The 26,087-nt window shown below is 38.7% G+C and overlaps 2 protein-coding genes across 8 annotated transcripts; one reads left to right on the plus strand and one right to left on the minus strand.

Moving 5' to 3' along the window:
- Positions 1 to 1,550: 1,550 nt before the first annotated feature.
- On the plus strand, positions 1,551 to 20,871 carry LOC105427583 (uncharacterized). Of its 7 annotated transcripts, none has more exons than XM_089076486.1 (11): positions 1,551 to 1,568; positions 15,665 to 15,898; positions 15,971 to 16,299; positions 16,571 to 16,807; positions 17,192 to 17,498; positions 17,801 to 18,302; positions 18,408 to 18,566; positions 18,711 to 18,886; positions 18,962 to 19,165; positions 19,241 to 19,264; positions 19,372 to 20,871. In XM_089076486.1, the coding sequence occupies exons 2-11, from the start codon at positions 15,778 to 15,780 to the stop codon at positions 19,512 to 19,514; spliced, it is 2,202 nt and encodes a 733-aa protein (XP_088932612.1). In that variant the 5' UTR covers positions 1,551 to 1,568; positions 15,665 to 15,777; the 3' UTR covers positions 19,515 to 20,871. The 7 variants fall into 7 exon arrangements, with proteins under 7 accessions (XP_088932612.1, XP_088932611.1, XP_088932609.1 ...); XM_089076485.1 differs by lacking the exon at positions 1,551 to 1,568 and adding an exon at positions 1,726 to 1,948 and having other exon boundaries at positions 15,654 to 15,898; XM_089076483.1 differs by lacking the exon at positions 1,551 to 1,568 and adding an exon at positions 1,726 to 1,948.
- Positions 20,523 to 25,379, minus strand: LOC105427582 (ADD domain-containing protein 1). The gene is made up of 5 exons (XM_011639380.3): positions 25,006 to 25,379; positions 24,776 to 24,874; positions 24,423 to 24,584; positions 24,098 to 24,335; positions 20,523 to 23,999 (listed from the first exon to the last, which is right to left on the minus strand). The coding sequence occupies exons 1-5, from the start codon at positions 25,064 to 25,066 to the stop codon at positions 21,926 to 21,928; spliced, it is 2,634 nt and encodes an 877-aa protein (XP_011637682.2). The 5' UTR covers positions 25,067 to 25,379; the 3' UTR covers positions 20,523 to 21,925.
- Between the last annotated feature and the right edge of the window lie 708 nt (positions 25,380 to 26,087).

Genomic DNA, 26,087 nt, shown 5'->3' on the forward strand with positions numbered 1-26,087 from the left:
ATGGTTTCCTATGTGCCATTAACCTTAATCTATTATATCTAATCTAAATTAATTATATTTTTAATTTAATCGATATCATCGATTATCGAGATATTAAAGAGGATATATAATTCTGGCACTGATTAAATTATCCTTTAAAGAGATCCTTGATAATACACAATTTGTGGTAGAAACAAATTCTATTGAAAGAACATATATATATATATATATATATATATATATATATATAAAATTTAGAATTTATAATTTATATACATAAATATATTAAAAAAATAATTATTAGATACCAAGATTTAGCTGTAATTGAAAAATTTCCATTTTATGTATTTCTAGTATTGAAGCACTTTTTGTCAGTTTGTAAATGTTTATGTATTTATTAAATTAATTATACTTATTAATTTACATTTGCACATTTATAAATTTCAACCAACAGCGATTGTGATGAGAGGGAAAGCGAGAAACATAATTTCTCGGGAAAATATAACATCGCGCACGAGCAAATCCAGAATTTCCTTCGGGAGTCTAGTCCTAATTAGAGTAATCTACAATACTCTGAATTCGACTTGTCATATATGGATATATTTTTGCGAATCGGATATTCTCAGTTAATTTTCTCTACGACCGCGAGTACACTCGCACGTATCAAGTTCCCAGTGCGTCGACGTATAAGTATGCCGAAGGGGTTAACGAGCGTTTCCCCCCTTTAACCGCCCTCGCCCCTGTCCGCGTCTCCGCTTTGCGGCGCGCGGAGGGAAAACCCGATCGACGGTATAAAAATAACGAATTTTTTTCCGCGTAACGTCGGTAGACAGTGATATACACGCATCTTGCGCCTTTCTCACCACCGACAATCTCAGTCGTTAACTACGTAATTGTAATTTACGATCAATAGAATGGTAACGGAGAGGAGGAAGGAAAGAGAGGAGATATTCAGGAAACAACTTAATAGATACACCCCGGTTAATACCCGAGACGGTAATGAAGATTAATCAACGATCTGAGGTGTAAACACGCGATACTTCGCTCGGAAGATCATTAACAACAATAGAGTTAACAACATAGAGTAAATTGCGATCCTTCTTGCCATTTTCTATTTTTCCTTCTCTTTTATTTTATTTTTGTCTGCGATATTTATTCTTAAACTCGATTCTATCACGACCGATTTGGCGCTGACTGTAATTGACGAGACAGCCTACGTAAATAGGTAACGAGAGTCAGTCCTCCAGAAGGAAACGGACAGCCAATTAAACATTAGTTAATAAACGTTGGCGAAATTGGCTTCAAGTGGCTCGAGTCGCATCTTAGTACATATACCTCTATAAATCACGACGGCATCTGGACCGTGTTCCACAAGACCGACCTCCGGTCATACGTCGTAAATCAAGAAAGACGCGCATAATTGAGGAGGCCGTGAGACGAGGAAGCAGCAGGGGGAAGAGGAAGAAAATGATAACCAAGGGTTGATACATGGAGGTATGCGCAACGCATACCTCGAGGAGAACTTCGGGGAGACACTGGCGCTTTGGAGGTGCCGCGCGAGGCTGCGAAAGGAAAGGCGAGGGCATGAGGTGAGGTGCGCGAGGAAGACGGGAGGCGGCGTGCGTATGACCGTGTGTAAAACACGTACGTACGGAACCACCTCGCATTGACGAGCCAAGCCGAGCCGAGCCGAGCCGAGCCGGCGGCGTCGCGTCGCGCCGCGCCGCGTCGCGCGGGGCGGCAAATCGCCGGGACGCAACAGTCGCTCGCTGGACTTCGCGTCGGTGATATCGTGACGATATGCGCGTTGGGGTGCACGCGTTCGCATCCAGTGGTACGATCTCGTGATTGTCCGCCGCGATCGTCACTCTTAGTCGCTCTTCTCCCTTCCTCCTCTCCTTCCTCTCCCGAGAGAGTCGACAGGATACTTATACTTCCCGTTGCACGTACACATCGTCGCTTCAGGCTCGTAAGTAATCATAAATCATCTAATTATATGACTTCTTTTCTCTCTTTATTTTTTTGCCGACACGTTGGAGATTCGCCGAGGGATGCGACGCGATGCGATCGCGCGCGCGGCTGCCTCCCGGGTTGCACCTCTGACCCGGAGAGGGTTGGTTGCACTGTGCGATGTGGGTTACCGTTACACCCGACTTCGTACCCATCCGTTTTCCGTTCGTGTAACCGTTCGAGCAGCCAGCAGCTTCTGTCGTCCAAAACGAAAGGGATGAGAGAACCTAGGTGGATTTAATGAGGTGACCACAAGGTGGTCGGGCAACATGATCAGTGTAACTGACCTCAAAGGGCCCATGGCATAATGTGGGTTAGCGCTCACCCGCGATTAACTAATCTTCCCCTTCTCTATCTACACCATAGGCACCATCGCTAGGTGGAGAATGAGAGCAATATCGCCAATCGCAATTGGTTAACTAGTGTGTGACCGGTCCGAAGGGCCGGTCGCACTAATGCGAGTTAGTGCTAATTTCATTTAATCGATCTTCCTGTTTCTTTCGTCGAAATACGTACATCTGTGTGTCGCAGCGACGATGCTGAGATAAGAGATAAACAGCCCCCGCTACTGATTCGAAAGCTGTGATCGGAGTATCGTTCTGCCTAACCACGTGCGAGTTTTGGCAAAATTCCAATTCAAGTTCCGAAATTGCGTCACTCCGCTTTTGCAACGGTGGTCCTCCTGGTAATTTTTGTGAAATTAAATTGGCCATTATTAAATCGTACTTCCGTAAAAGAAAGAGGCTCGCGTGGAATTTCATGTGAAACCGCGCGCTGGCGACAGAATCAATTTACCGTGGGAAAATCAGAATTTCGAGAGGTCAACGTCTTCGTTAATGGAATCTCTCGTAACTTACAATTAGTTTTCGGAGACTAACGACGTTTCCCGAGCGAGTAGCGCCGATCGAAGCAACCCGGTAGTAAGGCGGCCGTTCATCGTCGCCGTCGTCGAGTCTCTCTCATTCATTCATTCATTCCATTCGTATCTACGTGACCCGCTTTTCGACCGAGTCCAATTGTTTTTAACGGACCCGCATCCTCCTGGGCACTTTCGACCCGTCCGTTCATTTGTTCGTCCGTCCGTTCGTCTGTGGTTTCCGGAATCTCGTATGTTAATTAACTCCTCGATCGGTACCGCGAGGCTCGGAGTAGCAGTTATTTCGCCTTTCCTCGTCGACAGTGTATCAACATTTTCAGTAGCAAATGAAAATGCGCATCTCGCGACCGATGAAACATCCACATATGTAGTTTTTTTTTTCCTTTCTCGGTTGGCGTCTCGTTGTCGAGATCGTATCGTCAAAAGACTGAATAACCATCGTGACGGCCGCGATGTTGGCCTAATCAACGCTCATAGTACGAAGATATTAAAGCTGCATGCGATCGCTGGTCCCCACCATCAGTGATATCGACATGCTTAATTTTGACGTCGCGTCAGCTCGTTCGAGCGAAGTCCTTGGATATTAATCGAAGCCTTTTATAGAAGGCTTCTCATTCTATTAAATCTTTGCATATCGGATGACATAATCAGTTTTTCTCGTTTACATCGTTTGTCAATTTACGCTGTTATGAAAGGCGCTGTGTCTGATTCAACGCGAGCGAGTCCATCGGCGAACGAATGACGAAATGCTTCGTAAGGGCGCAAACCCCCGTGAACATCACGACGTTACCCAGTTGCCTTTTCCCCTCGCTGGCTACTCCATCTCCCTTCGTCGTTCGTAGTCTCTCGTGATGCATCGCTGCATACGTGATACGCGCGTTAATCATTTCCGCGTTCAGCTACCGAGCGAAATTTTTATTATCAAACGATTCCCACAGAGAAATTATTTCACGCCCGGTAAATATTGTTTCCGCAAGCAATAAAAATATTATCTGTACATAGAAAAAAAAATTAGTCTAAATTAAGAAAAATATTCTCATATATAAGCAAGAATATTATAATCTTAAAAAATTTAGTTTTGATTTGAATTTGTATTGATGCAAATGTTACTTTTGTACAATTCTCAACATTAAAAATTTTCTATATGAAAATTATTTTTAAATAAGAGAATATATATATATACTTTCATCACTAAAATTTATTTAAGAAGATTATAATATTCTTGCTTATATATGAGAATATAGTCTGGATTTAAAATTAATTTTTTGTCTGTATAGAGCATTATCTATTAACAAATCATCGTTTCATGAAAAGATGAATGATCTCAGCTACTTCGCACATAATAATAACAATGTGTTATTGTAGCTCTCACTGAAATAGAGTGCTATGTACATATTCTATATACGTAGCTCTTGTAGAAGGGATGACTTTAGAATCCAATTCGTCTCAATCATACATTTGACGCTAGGGAGATTCCGCGATATTAGCATTTGCAATATGAAAGTGGATTACGGAATGATACTCAAGTTTATATCGATCGATGAACAGGTACCATCCGGTCCCATCGACGAAAGCAATCTACAAGACATTTGGAGAATCATTAACATTTACCTTGAAGACAGTCGAGGGAGTAATGCTTTCTCTCTCTTTCTTGCTATCAAGCTACATAATTATTTATTTTTTATATCACAGAAAAAAAATTGGTGTTAAAGACAAATGTCAAGACAAATATTCTCACATATAAGTAAGAATATTATAACTTTTTTAAAAATTTAATTTTAATGTGATTTTAGTCTTGATTAAATTTGTATTAATGCAAGTTTTATTTTTGTTCAACTCAAGACTAAAAAGTTTCTGTATGAAAATTAATATTCTTATAAATGAGAATATCTATGCATTAAATTCAAAAAGCAAGACTAAAATTTTTCTAAGAAGATTATAATATTTTTACTTATGTATGAGAATATATAATTTTGATTTAAGACTAATTTTTTTCCTGTGTAAGATAATTGATATATAAATATATCTTTCGATATATTTAAATCTAAGATATATTATATCTAAATTTAGTTTCCTTTTCTTTGTGTCTTTCCTAAAATCAGGAGTATTTGTGTATCTTTACAAGACATACACACTTAAAAAAATATTTTGCTGGTCTAGCTAGAATTCTAAATATTAGAGTTAAAAATGTATCATTTTTCTATCCACTGGAAAATTGTCTGTCCTACATAAAACTTATAGCAGCAACATCTAACAATATATGCTGGAAAATTTAAGTCTCATAACTAAATCGCACTTTTATAAGAAATATGACTGGCTATTATCTGACTGGACGCCACAGAAAGACGGTCTTGCTAAATTTGACAAATCGTTCAAATATAAATTCTGCCTCTGTCACTTATATCGATTAAAATACAAAACGTTACAACAGCGATATCGCGGAGCTTGTTCGCTTGTCACTTATCCATTTTAGCTAATTTTTCGTATCTAAATGATTTCCGCTGTGACTGCAGGACTATTTTTTTTTTTTTCAGCGATAATATGTGCAAATGTGCGATATCTCTTATGAATCGGCTGATTCAAGTGTCACTCCTCTAGGAGTCTCGATCGAGCCGATCGAGTCGAGTGTCGACGCAAACATTGTTGCGAGCCAGATTGTAGGACTCCTATTTCTGCACCGCCTGTGTTCTTATCATATACAAGATCTTCCCGGTCTAACACATAACGCATCACGGCGCAGCGTGCCATTGTGCCGGCGGGCAGGAGTAACACTCGTGTCACTCCGCGCGTAACGCGAGCGTTCGCCTCGCGACCCGAGTGCTCGCCTAGGTAGCCGGTTGTGCGGTGAATGCACATACCGCGACTTAAAAGTGCCCACTTTTCGACAAGCGCCTCCGCTCGTACGGACGGCAAAATCTTCAAAGGTTCTCAAATAATTGCTCGTCTAAAAAAAAAAAAAAAAAGACACTCAAGCATTCGCGAAACGCGCTCTCCAGTGAATTCGAGGAATCGCGATTAAACACGGGGTTTGCATTATTATAATAGTCACGGACGTATCCAGAGGACGGGTTCAAACCTTCCAAAATTAAAAAAAAAAAAAAGAAGTTAAAGTTGAAATTAATGTATTATAACTTACGATAAATCTAATATTTTTCTCATTCAAAATCAGGAAGGAAAAGATATTCTAAGCTCTAAAATATCCAAAAAAAGCAATTCGTTAAAAGATTGTTGTTTATGTGTTAACAGAACATTGATAAATCCTTCTTTCAAAAGAAAAAAAAAAAAAAAATCCTGGATACGTTTATATAATTGGATACAATTATTATTATTACAAGAAACAAATCACGCCTGTAATTTGTACAGCCTATTTGAAGTATGAAATCACGCTTACAATAGATTTTACAAACAACGGGCCTCCTTTCTATACCGAACCGTTTGGGTAGACTCTTCGTTGTTATCTTTGTCAACATTTAGAACGAGCATTGAAGTCACATTTCCCTTATCCTTATAGAATCACAAACGCTTAGACATCGCGGAGTCTTGTTACACGAGTTCTTCATTTCCTTGAAATATCTACCTTCTTTCTATCCGTCGTTCTTCCATCTCTCGCGTCCCTTGCACCTCCTCTTTTTCCTTTCCTCTCTCTCTCTCTCTCTCTCTCTCTCTCTCTCTCTCTCTCTCTCTCTCTCTCTCTCTCTCTCTCGCCGATTCTCTCTTGCCCACGCTCCGACATCGTCGTGGTTCCGTTATCCACGGCAAATACATGCCGGGCATCCTGTACGCTTTTACGTCCGGAGAAAATAAACAGCGGCATCGACACCGCGCGTTATTGACACCGTGTATGCGATCGGGCTAAAAAACGAACGAAGTGACGAGGCAAAATCGAAGCGATTTGTAGGCAACAATTTTTTTCAACGATCAAATATTGCAAAACATAATTGAGCGCGATTGAGTTATCATGGAATTAAAGCTCGAGTCCTCTCCCAGCAATATATTTTTACAAACCATCAATCATGATTAAGAGAATATTGACAGTTTTACAAGACATTTTTTTCCATCCACTTTTATCCTTTTTAATATTTTATTTCGTGTGCATCTTTTCCACCTGCGCGATATCATTTTTCTGTCGAGTCTTGCGATAGAGAGTCAACGAAAAGAGATTCTGATGCATACCGAATATGTTTGAATTGCTAACTGGATCGATCGCTTCCATGCGAGTTTCCGGAGGATATCTTTGTATACTAAGGATCACAATATCGACGGCAACGACGGCGACGGCGACGACGACGACGACGACGACGACGACGACGACGACGACGACGACGACGACGACGACGACGACGACGACGACGACGACGACGACGACGACGACGACGACGACGACGACGGCGGCGACGGCCGTCTCGTCCTGGCGATGGCACCGCAATTGTGCCGAGGAACTTAGCGGAGCGAATACGAAATCGGTTATTGGAAAAGTGCTATCGTTCCGGTATCGCTGTACTGATCTTACTACACTTCCACGGTAAACCTTCACTTATTTCGCAAAACCTTCGATCGCGTCTACGTGATGTAATGCTCATCATGCATGGATTTATGGAGAAATGTAAAGCGTGAGCGCGTCGACCGATGAATAAGTTGCTGTATTGTCATTTCTCATTACTAAAAATAACCGCGAATAACAGCAACAATCGGCGAAAGTTTCGACTGTAAGATAATTTCCTCTTTGTGTGAACTGAAAAGTTCTTCAGCGATCGATTATGGAGGTGATGCTTGCATACGCGTAGTCCAATTTTCTTTCTCTTTAAATCTATGTCGGATTATGAATTAGAGCTCGAGAATGGGATCGCAAATTGAAGATTAATTCCAGTCAGAATAAAAAAAATTAAAATTAAAGTAAATAAATTAATTTATTAAATTAATTAATTAGAATTAAGAGATTTTCTGAATAGTTCATAGAAAAAAATAGTCTCGAAAAAAAGACAAATATTCTCAAATATAAGCAAGACTATTAGCAAGTCTTTTGTAAATATTTTAGTCTTGATTTGATTGAATTTGTATCGTTGCAAGTATTATTTTTGCTTAACTCAAGATTAAAAATCTTATCTATGAAGATTATAATTCTTGCTTATATATGAAAATAGTCTTGATTTAAGATTCATTTTTTTTTTTTCTATTTCTGATCTGTACACGTTTCGTAGTTTAACACAGACATTAATAACATTCCAATATGACAATTGTGTTTTTTAACCGAACATTGTTCGAATTAATTTCATTCAACTATCTATCTATTTTCGTTTTGTGATTTAGCTCAACGTATTCACGCGAACATTTCCGAAAACCTCAACAGGTCGAGACGCGTCGCCGGATTGCACGAGCGGAATTGCGCCCATGGAATCGGGCGATTATTCGGCGCCCGATCGTATTTACCATTTCTATAGAGGTATGCCAGGGAAAGCAAGTTCCCCCCGTCGCGATTCCGTCGAAAGTACCATCATCCGAGGGGTGCAGCCCGAAGGCATCGGGGGGGGGGGGGGGACACAAGAGAGGGGCCGAATTGGGGCGGAATTAGTTGCTCGGTCGTGCAACGGTCTGAACGAGTGATTCTCATCGATCGCGAAATCTGTCCCGGCATGTCCCCACGTCTCACACCGCTGCTCCTCAATTGACTCACTCGTTCGTAGTGGTGTGGTAGGGGTGCAGGTCTCCACTTTTGGAGCCGGCGTTTGGCGTCCGCGCGGAAACAATGATCCTACGTCTATGTGGCAACTACGTAAATCAGCGGATGATATCCACGTCCACGGATAAAAATAGTTCCCGTGTATCCGCGGACGTAACGTAAACTATCTATTTACGTGCGAAAGATCTCCGTGTAATCCCGCGAAACTCGTAATCCTTTCTTCTCTCGCTTCCTTTTATCTAAAATATTAAAAACGTTATTTTGCCTCGAGCGACATGTAATTAAATGTTAAATTTATATAATTATGTTTTTTATGTCTTTTCGTGTTTGTAATAATTGAAAAGCCCTTTTACGCGTAATGCTTGAAATTACAGAATTTATAATTTCTAATGCGTTTTTCGTGTTGCTTTCGCAAAAGCGAATTTATCTTCTTGAGATCAATTACTGAAAAGAAAGGTTTCGCAACGACTTAATGTCATCGCCTGGTATAGATGCGACCCTGAGGTATACAGGTCAATCTGTATTCCAGTTGTCAACGTTACGACACGCAGACTTCGAGGGTTGCAACGATGCAATCTTGCGTCGCGTCGGTGGGTATTTTTCAAGAATGTACGGGTGATATCCGTAATGGATGTTTATTTTCTACCCCACGTAACTCAAAGTTATTAATTCCGTGATCTATCAATGACAGATATCGCGGCCTTTCATCTCTTTCCTAGAAAAAGAAAGGCCCACCTCCGTAGATTTCTCCGTTACGCTGACGCGTTTCCTGTGTACATCCCAACGCAAACACATATACACACACGTGCGCGCACAAATTATGTGCGAGCACATATATATTGTCGCAAATATGTACCTTATTCCGGTCGCTAATGCGAATTTCCATTATCGTAAAAAGAAAAGAAAAAAAAAACTATTACTTTGTCTTCTGCACTCTGCCCGGAAAGTGTTACGTCATAATGAACGCAGAGATGCGTGGGAGATCGTTTGTAAAATTAATAAAAAAAAAAAAGAGAAGAAAGGGAAAAAAATAGGGTATTAGGATAATTACCTTGATATAGTGATTACGCAGGATCAGCATGCCGGTCTCAATTTTCTTATACAGAGTGTTTCAAAAGTCAATCGCTCGGGAGGTAATTGAGGATTCAAAAACAAGAAAAAAAGTTAATATAAGCATAGATCTGAAAATGCGTTTTCGCGTTATCATTATTTTTTTCTTGAAATTTCAAATTGTTTGCTCTCGAATTTTTTTGTCTAAATTGAAAGAAGAGATGGTCTTTTGTAACAGATGAGTTTTGTAACATAATTAAAGTTAAATAAAAGTTGCGGGTTGCTTTGGCACTATACAGAATGCACTACGTGAAAATGCAACCCACTTAGCATCTCTTGGCAAAGGTCAAGACTCCACAGTTTTGCATCCCGAGTAGTGCCAAAGCAGCCCGCGACTTTTATTTAACTTTAATTATGTTGCGAAACGATCTCTTCTTTCAGTTTTGACAGAAAAATTCAAAAGCAAAGCAATTTTAAATTTCAACATAACGTAAACATGACGATAATTCAAAAAACGACGCACTTTCGGACCTATGTTCATGCCAACTTTTTTTTCTTATTTTTGAGTCCTCGTTCATTCCCCGAATGATTGACCTCGATTTACGGAACACCCTGTATATTTATAGAAGGAACACAGTCGCGATCGTCATCGGGTGAGAGCTCATGTCATTCCCGTCCTCCTCCTACGATTTCATTAACCCAATTTCGCGGGTCGCACGTTAGACTAATCCGCGGGAATGGCGGAAGGCCGCACGCGCGCGATGACACGGCGCGTTCTTCGCGTAATAAGGATAATAGCGGTGCGGACGCGGTTTGCGTGCCGCGCGGCCGCCTGAAAACCGCGCGCGAGATAGCGACGATTGTTTGTAACGTAAACGGCGCGATAGCCATAGCAGGAAATAACGTTGTAAAGGGCTGCCTCGAGAGAGGAGCCGCTCTTATCTCGCGACAAAGGCCAGTGTCATGATCGAATGTTCATGCGGACGTCACGACTTGGGACGCTCGAATCGAACGAAATGCCTAATTCACCTGTCTCGTAGCTTTCTAAATAACTTCCTGAGTTTACCTCACGGATCCTCGACACGTTTTACTTGTAAAAAGTCCACGCTTATGGACCGACGGTTATATTTATAAAACACGCTGTGGTCTGTCGAGATGTTGTCGAACAACGGTTACGCGTCGATTTCTCACGCTTCATTTAATCGCGTAGCACGTGCGCGCAATTGAACCGCAGGCTGTAATAAAGCACAGGCTATATTTAGAGGATCGAAGCATGCCCGATCTCGTATGCACACGCGATCTGCATGCTTTTGGAAAGATTTAATCGCTACTTTCTCGGGCCGAGGGCTCCCCAGACCATTGAAGAGGAAACTTTCGTTCCCGCCCACGGGAGGGGGAGGGGGGAAGCGCGAATTGCGTTTTATGATCTTTTTTTTTTTACGCTGTACGAAATACGGCCGTTCCATTATCGGACTCGAGAAAATGAGAAGAAGCGATTGCGCGAGTAACCATTGTCCACATCCTCGTGGGAGGTTGGATAATAGTCCCTTGAAAAGGAGACGACTTTGCTCTTCTTCGTTCAAGAGAAGACGTAATCTTTCGCTTCCCATTGGAGAAAAGTACTTCTCGATTTGGACAGCTGATGCATCTTCGTAGAGTAAGACGTCCGGTTTTCATCGTTATCGACATCCCGCCAATATAGATGTACTTCAATAAATATAAAATTTACAGTGCTGAATATAAAATTCTTCGTGATCTCGATCGAAAGGAAAACGAGCAAAGAAAATCAGTTCCGCGAGGATACGGTGAATAGTAATTTTCATAAGCGCCCGTGCACCTCGCGTTCGCGTTACCAGGAAATAAATCAGAATTTTTATTACACCCGATGAGGTACACCGTCCGCTTTCCGAGATGCGTAAAGATTATTTTTAGAAGGAGTGACTTCGACCGTCGTGGTCATTCTTCGTGGTCGTAGATATAAAGAATATTCGGCTCGCGACGATAGAATTGGATATTGACGTAACCGGAGACCTGTTCTCAGTGACGTAACATAACAGTCTTACGGAGGACATTTAGATCTAAAGAAAAAAAAAAGAACACCTTCCTCTGATCCGAAACCGACGTGTTACATTCGTACAAGATATCGCATCGAACGTTCCATTGTTAATTCCGAGCGAATATATCTCTGCAAGCAAATAATTCATAAATTTGGGCGAAGTGTGAAATTGTAGAAATTAAGAAAACGCAAAAATTAGTCTTAAATTAAGAAAAAATATTCTCATAAGCAAGAATATTATAATCTTTTTAAAAATTTTAGCCTTAATTTGATTGAATTTGTATTGATGTATTATTTGTACTCAACTCAACATTAAAAATCTTCTATGTGAAGATTATAATATTCTTACCAGGGAGTCTCTATAGTCTTGATTTAAAATTAAGATTAATCTTTTTTCTGTAGAAAAATTAAGAATTCATTTGTTATAAAAACATAAAGCTTAGATACTCCGTGAAATATCTATTGAATTAAGTTGGGAAAGATGCCAGATATATTTTATTGCGCTTGATGTGGACTTGATGATTTCCGTCCATCGAAGTACGATCGTAAGTGTAGTTAGATTAGATGTATCCCGCCCAGTCATTTGTACACGCCTATTTATAGCCGACGGTCATAATACATATGGAAAACGCGTGGAAAATTCTTATGCATGCAGCTTTTTCAGTAGCAAATCGCAGTCGTAAGTCGCGCTGTGAGAAGATTAAAATCCCCCTTCGCTTCGCGTTGAAGCATAACGGATGGAGTTTACGCTGCCGGTTGATGAGATTAGATCGAGTAATCGATATATATATATACGTGTTGATAAACACTCGTGAATTTCTTTGAAAAGGAGCTTAGTGTGCGTGTTTTGTTACATGACATTAGAGAATTTAGTTTCCATTTTATAACGCGCCATTGTTTGTAGAAACGCGCATGGATTTTCGTGTCGGCATCACGTTTATGAGGGGCAAGCACGACAGACGCTTTCTTCATAAAACGGGCAAAAACGTCCGAGGCTTCCGTAACCTGTCGTTAACCCAGTTAGGAATGCCGCCGTTCCAGTACACACACTGCCCACTTTTAGCCTGTTTCGCAATTTCGCAAGACCGACGAACTGATTCCCTAGATAAGTACGCAACAATTATTGTCGCAATTACAATCAATTGTGCCCGTAACTTGCAGGATCGAGCGAGAAAAAAATGCTGTCGTCTGCACGTGATATATGTATGGTGATCATACATTTTTTTTTTTTATTCTAGAAAGACCACAGAACTTGAACTGTTCTTTATTTCAAGGCTTTATCCTTTAGATTTATTTATTTTCTCAAAATTCAGTTTTAATCTCTATTTTACGGAAAATTCTTTTCTAATTAGAGTTTCAATGTCTAATGTTGTACTAACAAATAAATTTTTAAAATAAAATATATAAAATATAAATATATATGAATATAATTTTTTAATTCTTTTAATTAAAATTATTCAGATTAGATCCATTTTCATTTTTTATTATCTTGAATTATTTCAAATTTAAATCAAGGATTTGTTCCACAAATCAAACATAATCAAACCAGTTTGATAAACCTATCAGAAAACTGCATAATACTTTATTTTGATATACTAAAACGCAAGAAAATTTCGCAATGAGCAGATTTCTGACAGTCACAAACTTGGAAACATGTAGAAACGAAGCTCTAAAATTTTCCTTTATTTCTTTTATCTTCTCAAAGAAAATATGATCACCATAGATATGTCACGTATTGTTTATCACGCAGAATTTAAGATAAATCTTATTAATAAATACAAATTAACAGAATTAATACAGAATAATATATAAAAAGATTCAGTTTTTAAGCAACATATGCTGATCACCGTTTTCGTATCGCATACGTACACGAAAAGTCGGAAGATAATAACTTCGAGATTAGCTTCCGACTAATTAAACGTAGACGTAAGAAGATTTTTCGGACAACAACAAGGACAAAGTCCGAAGAGTTTGTTCTCTCGGCGAAAATTCGCTCATGTCGCTTCCGCAGTTGCTGACCGCGCGAAATTTTACAGAACGGAAGGTGCCGATCGACCGCATGAAGGAGGAGGCGGACATTTAATTGCGAATCGGCGTAGGAGGAAAAACGCGCGCTGAAAGAACGGCGAGATAACTTAAGCTACATAACCGACTTTGTAGCTTACACGTAACAACGACAATTACGACGGCGACATAATCAATCCGGAAAGACAAGGGGATACACGAAGATAAATTGTGATCGTTCAATTGCTCCCCTTTTCGCAGCTCCCGCTGTAACGCAATCATCAAATGGAAATAACACTGAATGAGAAATAATGTGGGAATCGGGAAAAGAATTCTTTAAATATGAAAAATTTATTTGTAAATAGAAAGCGGAGAAATAAATTATTTGAATCGTAATAAATTTCGATTTCGGAAGGTTCTCGGCGGCGTTATTCAGAAACTCTTATGGAAACGCCGAATTTCCGGAGAGGCTTTCCCGGAAATTCACAGACACTTGGAGATCCAAGAAGCTCCTCTGGGAATCCCTTTTAATGCATATCCACGCATGTCGCTCTTTGTGGAGGAGGCAAATATCGAAATTCCTTCTGAAGAGCTTCTTTCAGCTTCTGAGGTCAACTTTCATTGAAAAACGGTGTGATGTAATAGAGGTGGTTTGTTGTAATATAATTAGTGTATCAGCACGGCGCGCTCTCGGTGAGAATCGTCGTACGATCGATCGTCGTACTCACGGCAAGTACGCACGCACGCACGCTCACATGCACGAGGCTGCATGCGCCTCGAATGCCCCGAATTCGTCGCATCTGGATCGAAAGATTGATACGGCAATACTTGAGGAGCAGCACATCCACGTAATCGTATACGCGCGCGTTTTCACCTTGGCATAAATTCTCGACGCGCGAGTTACACCCTATGCGCGTTCATTCATGGATAAACGTCACGTTCGCGTACCGGTGGAACCTTCACACAATTCGACGGAGGCGAATGCCGAGGATGCTCCGAGAATTCTTCTTTCCCCTCGCCACGATATGAGACGTTGAGAAAATTTTAATGTCACATATTTCCAATCAAGCTTTCGTTTTCGAGATCTTTCGAAGGTCTCGTCGCGAAAACGCCGCGAGCGAGGAGAGAAAACATCGCGCGCGCCGTGGAATATTAATTGCCGACCTCCTATCTTTCTCGTCGCCGACTGATCCGAGCCACTTATATTAATCCGAAGGAACGTTTTTTTTTCCCAATATGATATCTAATAATAAGCGCGAATCCTCATCGAAGGACGAGTCACTTCAAGGAGGATTCATAAAATTTTTCATCTACTTGATATGATATTCTCATAATCGCGTTTTTACCTTGGACTTTTTTTATTTCACAGGCAAGTTTTCTTTCATTTCTATCAATATCTGTTATAATTTTTTATGTATCAAGAAGGCGAGAGAAGGATCTTTTTACAAACTCGCGTACGTCTTTCGTATCAGGAAATCGATAGGTTCGACGTACATTGGACATTTCGCCTCCGAGGCACGTTCGCCAACGAGCGGAGGTGCAAATATGGTACAACGGTTTCATTGTCGTCGCGTTTCGGACCACGTGGCGTCGATATATCACATCCGCGCGGATTGCCTTTGATGTCCCGTACGCGCGTACAAGTGCGATCGTCTTCCTGTCCGATTACACGTGGCCGATTCGCATGACGACCTCGACTCGGTCGACCGCCATCGCCATGCACTCAACTGTGTCAGACAATTAATTGATGACCACCAGCTGGATATTAAATCTCAATTATACTGACTGTTTTTACATTTAAATTTAAATTTATAAGAGAGAGTTCATAGAGAGAGAGAGAGAGATGAGATTTTTTTTTCAATAATTATTGGTCGAAATATCGCTTTGCTTTAAACGAGCACGAGTCGCTCGCTCTTCATCACTCCCCCTCATGTCTTTATAAATATTTATAAATAGCTCTATTATCGGTAGCGTAATTGTTCCCTTGATGTAATCTTAAGCGCATCCGCAGGATGGACGCACCGCGATGGAGATAAGTGACCGATCAGCATAGTAGACGACCCCAGGTCGTCCCGATTAATTGGCACACTCGCAATCGTCCTCGAGTAAGAGAAACCATCCGCGATGGCCACGACGGCGTCAACGGAGAAGATGGACATGGACAAGGACAAAGACTTGCCGAAGAAGAAGCTCATCAATACGAATCTGATATCGCTCAAGTGTCTTCTGTTCGTCTTTTTCGGAGGTAAGCGCCGGTACATCGGACAATTGTTTCAATTTACACGATCTCTAACGTGTAGATCATTCTCTTCTTCAGGTATGGGCTGTCTCTTTCCATTTCTTCCGTTGCACATGACAAGGGTGGGCCTGAGCATTGAGAACATCAGATTTGTATCGATGGTCTCGCCGGCGATCGCGATATTGGGCCCATTAATAGCGGCTCCGATCGCCGACAAACTCGCCAGTCGTCAGAGCAACAATGACAAATCATCGACCGGACGCTACCTCCGCGTGATGATCGCCGTCGCTTGCGTTTTCTCGGCGTTCTTCTACACGCTGCTGCTGCTGGTCCCCATAGTGGACCGCGCGCTACCGACTGGGAAAGGTCCGGGTCTCAAGTTCAATTGCGATCGGCGCGGAGCGATGGTGAGATGAGAAATGAAAAAGAAATTAAAAGATAAAAAGTATCTTAGTTATACGTATCTTAGTTATACAGAATCAATAAAGTATTTGAATATTTCTAAATTAAATTTGAAAATTACAAGATTAATTAGAAGATTAATTAAAAATCCTGTCTGATCGAGTAATGTTTGAATTTTCTTGGACTATCTCAGTTTACATCAGTTTACATATCTTTGTTTGTTTTGGATACTATTTATTAAAATATTTTATTCTTTTAATTATATCGATTTCTTAGGTGCGACAAGAGAGATGCGAAGACCGCTTTGGTTGTCATCGTTGGACTGATGATGACAGCGGTGTGGGTGCTATGTTGCTGGAAAACTGCAACTATGCCTGCTACCCGACTGGCTGGCGACGCTGGCACTCGGAACTGGCAGGCACGACGACGTTCCGGAGCAATGTTGAACCCGAGGCCGATTTCGACGGCAGCGGCGAGACGACTGTCGCGCCATTGGTCAATGAATTTCCGCAGGTAAGTCATTTTCATAATTGATTTATATTAATTTATGTAATAAGTTTTAAAATTATCATAAAAAATTGATAAAATAAATTTCCAATTATAAAGAACATCGAGAAAAAGTCGTAATAAAAGCAAATAAATAATCAATTCAGCATTCTCGCTATTTATGTTATATTACTATTTTACTTTACACTGATTAATATCAAAGTAAAATAAAAGATCAAGATAGTACAACATAATTATAATATATTCTCGTTTTTTTTGTTTCTTATTAATCTCAAACAAGCATTTTCATGTACGGTAATTAGAAGTTTAATATGTCAACAGTGGCTTATAATGTATTAGTTTGCAAGATAGACAGTACATACATAATTACATAAATTATAATGCCTGCAGGAAAGTCGCGATGAGACGAAAAAAGCTCGTCGTTACGTCATGGCCGAGAATGAGCCACCACATCTGTGCTACAAGGACGAGAACGATAACGTCGTCTGTCACGTTTATACGGAATATTCCGGCATGCTACCGGTGAACGGTAGCCTCGGACAAGCGTTGAATCCCGAGAACGAAGAGGAATGGTGCGCGTATCCTGTGGCCGAGTACTTTGCCTGTCGCATACCGTCCGAGTTGGAAATCAGGATGGCCGAATTCAATCAGAGTTGTTCCATAGAATGCGACCTAGTCGACCCGTATACTCTCCCGGGTAACACAATCAATGCAAAATTAAATATTAAAAAAATTGAATTAAATGATTAGGAACGCAATATACACGTCGAAGAATATTCGTTAAATTCATTCTTTGTCATAACAATCATATTTTTAATATCTTTATACGATAATATTAGGTGATATTCGTTTCTCGCGGCAATTGTCGAATAAAAATCTGGAAAGATTCCAAATGTATATTGTCTTCGTTTGTTTTCTTCTCTCTTCTTTTTTCTTCTCGTGCTGACAATGGAGAAACAGAATATCTTCTTTTATATCGGCGATAATATCCTGTTTCAGGCGGCGTGCTAGTGAAAAGCCAATGCCAACGTACCGGAGATTGGACGGAGGCAGCATTTTGGATGTATCTATTCGTGCGCTCGATCGCAGATATCTTTCCGACGACCGCTGTTGCCTTGATCGACGCGGCAGTAGTGATCGCGACCAGGGAGACGTCATGCGGTCGCGGCGACGTAGGACGTCAATTGGCCTTCGGCTCCCTCGGTTTCGCTCTCCTAGGACCATTGACTGGTTATTTAAACACTCTAATGAGCAAACTCGCGCCAGCTTTCTGGCTGCCGTTTGTCTTGCATGCCGTATTGATGCTTCTCTCGGCTGTTGTCGCCTTGTCGGCGAACGGCATGCCACTTAGTCCACCAGAATGGTGGTGGCACACGAGAAGCGGCATGTTGGCATTGCCGATGAGCGCTGTCAAGAGATACGGTAGCGAGACTGCTGCCCTGGTATTTGTCCTCATAGTCATGGGGACCTTCTGGAGCGTAATGGACAGTTATCTACCTTTGTAAGAATCCAATTAAAATAGCCTCGAATCATTAAAATAAATACTTTAAACATTTATTAACACGTTCATTCAATTCTGAAAAAAACTTTCTTTTCTTCGATGCAGGCATCTGCAAAGATTAGGAGGCGATGAACTTTCCATTGGCGTCGCTATGACCGTCGGAGCGATACCCGCGTTTCTGTTCCTCTGGAAATCTGAGCACCTCGTAGATTATTGTGGACACAGTAATCTTCTCATCACTGCCTTCACGGTGTACATAATCAGGTAGGTAAGTTTTTTCTAATCTGACAATCGTATCGGTTTAATTGAAGGAAGATTTCAATTACAAAGTTTTTACTAGATATTTTCATTCACTAGATATTTTTAAAAAATATTCAAAATTTGAATGTAATTGATAAATTTGATCAGGTTCACCGGACTGAGTCTCATATCTGACCCTTGGTGGTCTCTAATCTCGGAGGCTTTAGAAGTATTCACCCTAGGAATAATGTGGATTACTGCCATTCTCTATCTAAGACACTTGGTACCGCGTCATTTGACTGTGACTGCCCAAGCGCTACCTGTGATAGCTCACTTTTGCGTCGGTACGTTCCCTGATTTTATGTCGTAACCGTGCAGTCAGTGAGTCTGACTTATTGATTTCTCTGTCCGATGCGCAGGCCGGTGCCTCGGGGCCGTCATCGGTGCTTATATCAATTTCGGCGACGACATTGTACAATCGCTGAGATTTGTGTATCGTTGTATGGCAGTAGCGGCAGCTATCGTCGCCTGTCTATATTTTGTATTGTATCACGGTCTACTAAAGCCAAGATGTCACGCACACACTATCCAAGGTCCCCGTCAACCCCCCACGATCGTGCAAGGTAAGCAGCTTTTCGCACGCACATTTGTTAATCAGGTTTGCACATTTCCTCTTACTTCGTTTTCAATTTTGCAAGCTGCCATAAGAGACTACGAATTGAGTAAGTGATTAAACATGATCAAGTTTTTCTACTTCACGTTCTTCGGAACTGGCTTATGTAATATATAAACACATGTTACCTGTAATATCTTCTCTATGCGGAACTAGCTTTTCTGGTTTCGATGATAAATCGGAGAGATCCATCACTATACGAAAAGATCAGTATTTCTTTGAGAGATTCTTCCTGTTTCTGCATGCATCGTGAAAAATTATGTCCGTCAGTTGTCTCCGAATACGCGTTATGTTTCTAATTTTTATCGTTTTCATAATTTTTTTTCACAATTTTGCAAATGTAGCAATGAATGGAAACGGAAATTACACACCGCTGAGAGTGTACCACAATGGAATGGGCAGAAAAGGTCAATTTCGATATTGAGAAGTTACGAACGAATGAAGAGCTCTAGGAAACAACACTACAACAATGATTCCACAATGCAACGTATAAATGTCATCAGCGACGAAGTGTCGATGTGCTCTCTTCGTTGCATCGCATTTATCATTAATTTATTAATTTAAGCTGACTCGACATTACCAATGCTGTTTTTAACGTTATTATTTATATAAATCATTATCACAAGGACCACTACTTGCTCAAGTACGTTCTATGAGCTATATCATCAGTTTCTATATATTTGTAATCATAAGTGTAAGTACGAACGACAGCGAGTAACATAACGCGAATCTTTCGCATATTGGTAGAAATAGACAGATAGAAAAATCTTTTTTATGTACAAAATGTCCACGAAAAGCTATGCTATCTGATGCTTCTTCAATTTTCTATTAAATACATTTTTTTATACAATCATTATGTTCACAAAATTCTTGAAGAGTATATACAATTAAAAAATAAATAATTTTCCTTGATGAAATCATTACAGCGTGACTTACATGCGTCTTCACATGTAACAAATCGAATAAATATCAATACGCTAAAAATAAGATGTCTACTTGACTAGACAAATGTTACGTTTCTGTGAATTGAGATATATATATATATATATATGTATATATATATGTGTATACAAGAAAAATAAAAATATGTTAGAAATAAAGGTTGTCATTTTATAGGAAACAACTATATGCCCTTATATACTGATTGTTTATGTTAAATTAATTCAAAGCTGAGAATTTCGACGAAGTCGAAACGTTACAGTTACCGAAAGAAAATATTCAATAATTTTGTGATGAAACTTAAACTTAATTTTGCATAAATTAGTTTAAATTAGTTTAAATCTAAGGTAGTCTAATATGTAGGCGTGTTATATAAAACAATTTATTTATTTCATACACTTCTTTCTCTAATAAATTTTCAATGTACCTAGGCATAAGTATGAGAAGTACACATATTCATATCTATAACATATATAGCATATGTGTATGACAAAAAAGATAAAAACCATCGTTCAATGACCTGTTACGTAATGTAATGTATCACGGTAATATATAAGAAAAAGCATGTCTTACTTATAAGTCTAAATGTACTTTACATAGAGTTTGACACTCCTATGTACAAATTTATATGAATTGCAACGTAATGCAAACATTGCAAACTACATATACATATACATATATTTAAATAAAATTCAAGTCTTTCATTTTTACTATTCATTAATGAAAAGCAATATTGGGTTTATTTTCAATAGATAAAGTCATATTTCAATATTTATTCTGTTTTAAACGCTATTTGTGGATTAAAGAGAAATATTAAATGTTTTATATTGTACAATTTTTACGTATACAATGTGAAAAGAAATAAATCCAACATGTTTGACTTCTAAAAGAATAATATTACGTATAATATTATTTATTTCGATTATTCCTATAATAGTTAATATACAAAATGTATATTATAATTATCATAGGAATAATAATAGTAATAAGAAATATTATGGGATTAACGCACAAATTTTCAAGCATAATTGAAAAAAATTCTTTTAAGTCATCTTAAATATTTTAAGATTTGAAAATATTGAAAGCTACTTCATTAGGAACAGTAATATGCAAAAATATAAAAAATAAATATATATTATGACGTTTAATTCCTACCCTTTTTCAAATCTTTCGATATAATTTAAATATTTTAATGCAAAGAGCTTTTTGGTTTAAGTAAATTAATATTATTAATAAACTTTTTTTTTATTCTCTTTTTTAATAGAAATATAGAGCATCGAAAAATAATATTACGTTATCAAGAAAAACAGAGAATCAAGATGTGCAAATAGATTAGTAAATAATAAATTTCCAAGAAAACTTACGTTACTTATTGCTAGTTCGCTGATTGAATTAAACAATTACAATTACACATACAATTTAAAGATTTCGTAAGATATTCGTCGACTTTCTTAAGATATTCGTCAAAATAAATTTCTGACAAAATTGCCTATACAAATACATATTTAGAATATATAGATACAGATTATTTTAAATAAACGCAAAAAGAATGGATTTAATTACTTTTATGAAGATTTCTACTTCATGTCGGAGCTCTTTAAAATCTAAGAATAAAATGTACAACTTTGATACAATGTAAACTGTTTCTGAGACACTGCACTCGCTCAGTACAAAAATTCCAAATCATAATTTTATTACATAATAATTAATTGCAATTTATCATTATAATATAAGAGTATTTAACCTGTACATTAATAAACAATTCTTCTCGTTAATCATCGATAATAGTACAATCCTCTTCGCTTCCTGTGGTAGTAACTACTTCCAAATTTGGATTCAAATCTGTCATATCATCAATTTTACTTGAACTTGCTTCATTATCTGATGTCAAAATTAATTTATCTATTGTATCCGCATGAATTTTCTGTGATTCCGTTTGTTGCAAATTATCATCTAATTGTGATGCCTGTATATTCGTGTTGAAATTATCAACATTTTCTATATCGTTTATATCTAGTGTGTTACTTTTGTCATCTTTAGTCATCGAAATAATATTATTCGTCGAATCTTTTTTTTCTTCATCTTTTGATTGATCAGTGTTCATTTCAGGTGTGACAGATGAATCAATATCTTGGAGAAGTTGCGAAACAAAGAGTGAATTTATTGTCGTAAGTTCTTGAATTGGAATTTTATTCAAATCTGTCAAATTTCTCGTATCTTCTGTTTGAATGCCATTGTCTTCGATGTGTTGTAAGTAGAAAATAAACTGCTCCTCGTATTTGCCGAAATTTTTGTCAGGTGCGACTACTGTATTCAAAACACTATCATCTGTCTTCGGATCGTGATCACTTTTCGAAAGCATAGAATAACCAATAAGTTTTTCATAATCCCTTGAAACTATGTCGTATACTTGTACCGCTTTATCCACAGATAAATGCGCACTATTATCACCAACACCACGATGCACAAAACTCTTTTTAGAAAATAACAAATCTTTAACAATGTTATTATTTTTAATTAAATCAGACGGCTCTGTGATCTGATGTTTCTGATCCTCGCAATCAGATTCAGTATCAGACTCGTTAACGCAAATCATATCTAAAGGAATTTCTATTTTTCTTTCAGATAATGATGCATCTTTACTGGTCGAAGATGACACTTCTCTTTCCGTTTTCCAAGATCTTCTCCAATCAAGATATTGGCGTAATATTCGATCATTAATGTGCACTAACTGAACAACTGTGTTGCGTATATTACAATAAAAATGCTTGATCCTCTGATCCGCTGTCACTTCAATGTTTTCAATTGCATTATCTAAGTCGAAATCATTCACTTGTTTTCTCACATCATTTAAAAGTTTATCGAGTTCTTGACTGTGTGGTAACATTATATTCCTGAAGGAGAGATTCCTCTTTTTCAAAGTTGTGTGCATCTCTCTCAAAGGTTGTTCCTCCTTCACATCGTCATCACTATTCTCCCAAGTAAGAGCGACAGGTACCACCTTATTGGCAGAATTAATGTCCGCATTGTTGCCTTCATTGATTGACGAATTATTTTGCTGGACGACCTTCAATTCATCATCAGAGTCGCTATCGAGTTCGATTATATTTGGAGTCACTATCGTATCCACACTCTTTGGCTTTGGAAGGAGAAACAAGGATTTGCCACGCTTATCCACTGGATGTGGTATGGATACCATTGTGTTCGGCGAAGATTGAAGTGGTTGCGATGATTGATACAAACTCGCCTGCTGAGGTTGATACGAAGCTAGTTGCGGCTGCGATGAAAGAAGAATCCGACCTGTAGGACCTATCGTGACAGGCCTTTGGATATAAGTGTTGGATCCCGAGGTATTCATGAAAGATGTGTGATACATGGAAGATTGTTGTTGCAGTGCATTGGAATCGAATCTCGATGGTAGCAAAGTATTTGATTCTACAACATCAGGTGATGAGAAGACAATACTTTCTGACGGATTTACGATTGAATTGTTATGACTGATCACAGATTGCGGTTCGGTTTGTGGAGTAACCAAAGATTGACTACTCTGGGGCAACGGTCGCGGTTTGATGGGTATTGGATTCTTATAGGAATCTCTCATAACACCGTTCATATTAATAAACATGGGTTGAGTGGTTCGCCTGAACTTTTTCAACTGTTTACGTTTTATATTTCCTGCTGGTATTCCGTTGGCTTTAGGCGAATATGTTTCATCTTCCTCCTCAGAAGTGGATTCAAGTCTTCGACGTTTACGTTTGCTCCTGCGTGGACAACATAACGCCTCGTCCAAATTCATTTTTTCTTCGATCTCCTTGGCGCTCATTTTTTTGTCGTGTGCAAGTATTCTGAAATACATGGAATTTTGATAAGGATTTTTTTTAATTTTTATGATAATTTAATGAAAAAATTGCTATATTTTTTTAACATTGTATCTTTACGATACCTCGTCACTGTTTGTACATGTTGAAGTAGAGCCCAACACGTAGCTCTTGCACCATACAAATCGCTTGGATTGCAAACAAAACATTTCCACTTTTCATCCGCTTCAATTTTCTTTCTTACTAAAGATGTAAAATTTCTCCTTATACATTTATAACAAAATGTATTGCTACAATACGAACAGCAATATAAATTGCCACCATTAGCACACCATCTGCAGAACATATCCGTAGCATCATCGCCTATGAATGCAATAAAGAATACAATATTATACAAAAACACAATATACAAAAATGTTTGGTAAAATATGGTATCATGTATCATGTTACCCTGTTCAAAGGTGCCATCTCCATAAAAATCACGACAGTTCCTACACAACAACACACGCAATACAGGATGTTCAAACATGTTGTGAACCTGAGCTGGAGCAGAACCAATGTGTACATCACAAGCTGTACAGTGAATTCTACGAAACCGTACAGATGCAATTTCTGAAAAGGAATTAAACATTCATAGTAAGATGTAAGATTCTTGCAACCTTAGGGAAGGAAAGAAAAGCATCTTGTATATTCATATTCTTCGCCACAAACTCGCGATATTAGAATGCAAACAGCTAGCGACATTAAACTAGACACTATTCATTACAAGCAGAGATATGTGAATACTTGTCTAGTGAACTGACCACTGCCAAACATGAGTTTGTAGAAATTGCTCTCGTCCTGAGAGATTGATGCGGCGACCACACTGGTCGCGCTGGACGCCTGATCCTGTCTTGGTGTCACTGAAAAACCAGAAAATATATAGTGAGAAACACAGAAATTAGGTTAGAGCATCGCTCATAAAGATCATTTCTAGGATATCAGAATCGCGCATTATCGTCGCTGACTTCTCACTAACTGTTGTGTAACTCACCATTCTCCTTGACGTCTGTTTCCTCCTTCACTTGCACCTCGAGCATACTCGAAATATCCATGATGCGTCCGCAGCTTCGACAGCAAGGGACGTAATTTTCAAAATAACACCGGGTCTACTGGACCGCCATTTCCCTACAGAAAAGCATGGCCAGTCACAGACGTGAATTGACCAACGCGATAGGATTGCATTTAGCCGCAAAACGCAAATATCCTTGCGACGCCGTTAGGTAAACCTGCACTGGAAGAAAGATTCCGGTTCCGATGAAATGGCACATTGAGAGAGAGAAAGACAGAAAGAGAAAAGAGAGGAGAGAAAGAGAGAGAAAGAGATTGATAGAGAGAGGTCTCTCGAACGTGGAAACGGCGCTCGTTTTCAACCACACTCTGATTTAATCAACAATTAATTTACGTTTATTTCTTCCGGTAGAGATTCATTTTCGGTTGAATTCATTTCTCACCTCTTTTTAGTTCTATGAACTAGGAAGGTAGAGAAAGAAGAATAAGTTAAAAGATTAAAGTTAATCTATATTAGTAGAAACCGATATTTAATTAATCGTCAAAATTGCTTATAATAAAATTTCCGACTGTTCGATTTGTCATTCTTGGTTTAATTTCTTCTTTTATCGAACAGTAAATAATATTTTACCCGTGTTAACAAAACGGTGCAGGTAATTTTAATAAAAATTAATCGACTTTGGTTTTTTTAATTTAATTTTTCTGTCTAATCATTAATCAACAAAATATAATAATTTTAATAATTTTAATAATTTTGATTATGTTAATGTGAGTATTACTCAACAAGTTAATTCAAGTTTGGTCGAAATCAACTCGTTCCTGGAAATCAACTCGTGACCCGGAAATTCGATATAATCGTGTTGTGATGCGCATGAGCCAAACAAGGTTGTCTTACGAAAAAAATTATGGGCCGACTCTTTTCGATTAATTATCTTGGTCGATTAAATTTAAGAATTGTCACCTGCAATATTTAAAATTAATCGTACTATTTTGTTTTTCTTCAATTTTCATCATTTTTTCAATTTTCTATAAATTACGATCTGTATAAATGCCAACTGCAATATT

This window comes from Pogonomyrmex barbatus, unplaced genomic scaffold, assembly GCF_055798465.1.
Source record: "Pogonomyrmex barbatus isolate J1 unplaced genomic scaffold, ASM5579846v1 scaffold2, whole genome shotgun sequence".
NCBI lineage: Eukaryota > Metazoa > Arthropoda > Insecta > Hymenoptera > Formicidae > Pogonomyrmex > Pogonomyrmex barbatus.

Coding starts and splice junctions, on each gene's coding strand:
- LOC105427582 (XM_011639380.3), bottom strand. CDS start 25,066: ATGGATATTTCGAGTATGCTCGAGGTGCAAGTGAAGGAGGAAACAGAC. Junction 24,585..24,775: donor CAAACTCATGTTTGGCAGTG/GTCAGTTCACTA, acceptor ATTCCTTTTCAG/AAATTGCATCTGTACGGTTT. Junction 24,336..24,422: donor AGATGGCACCTTTGAACAGG/GTAACATGATAC, acceptor TTGCATTCATAG/GCGATGATGCTACGGATATG.
- LOC105427583 (XM_089076486.1), top strand. CDS start 15,778: ATGGCCACGACGGCGTCAACGGAGAAGATGGACATGGACAAGGACAAA. Junction 16,808..17,191: donor TGGTCAATGAATTTCCGCAG/GTAAGTCATTTT, acceptor TAATGCCTGCAG/GAAAGTCGCGATGAGACGAA. Junction 18,303..18,407: donor ATGGACAGTTATCTACCTTT/GTAAGAATCCAA, acceptor TCTTCGATGCAG/GCATCTGCAAAGATTAGGAG.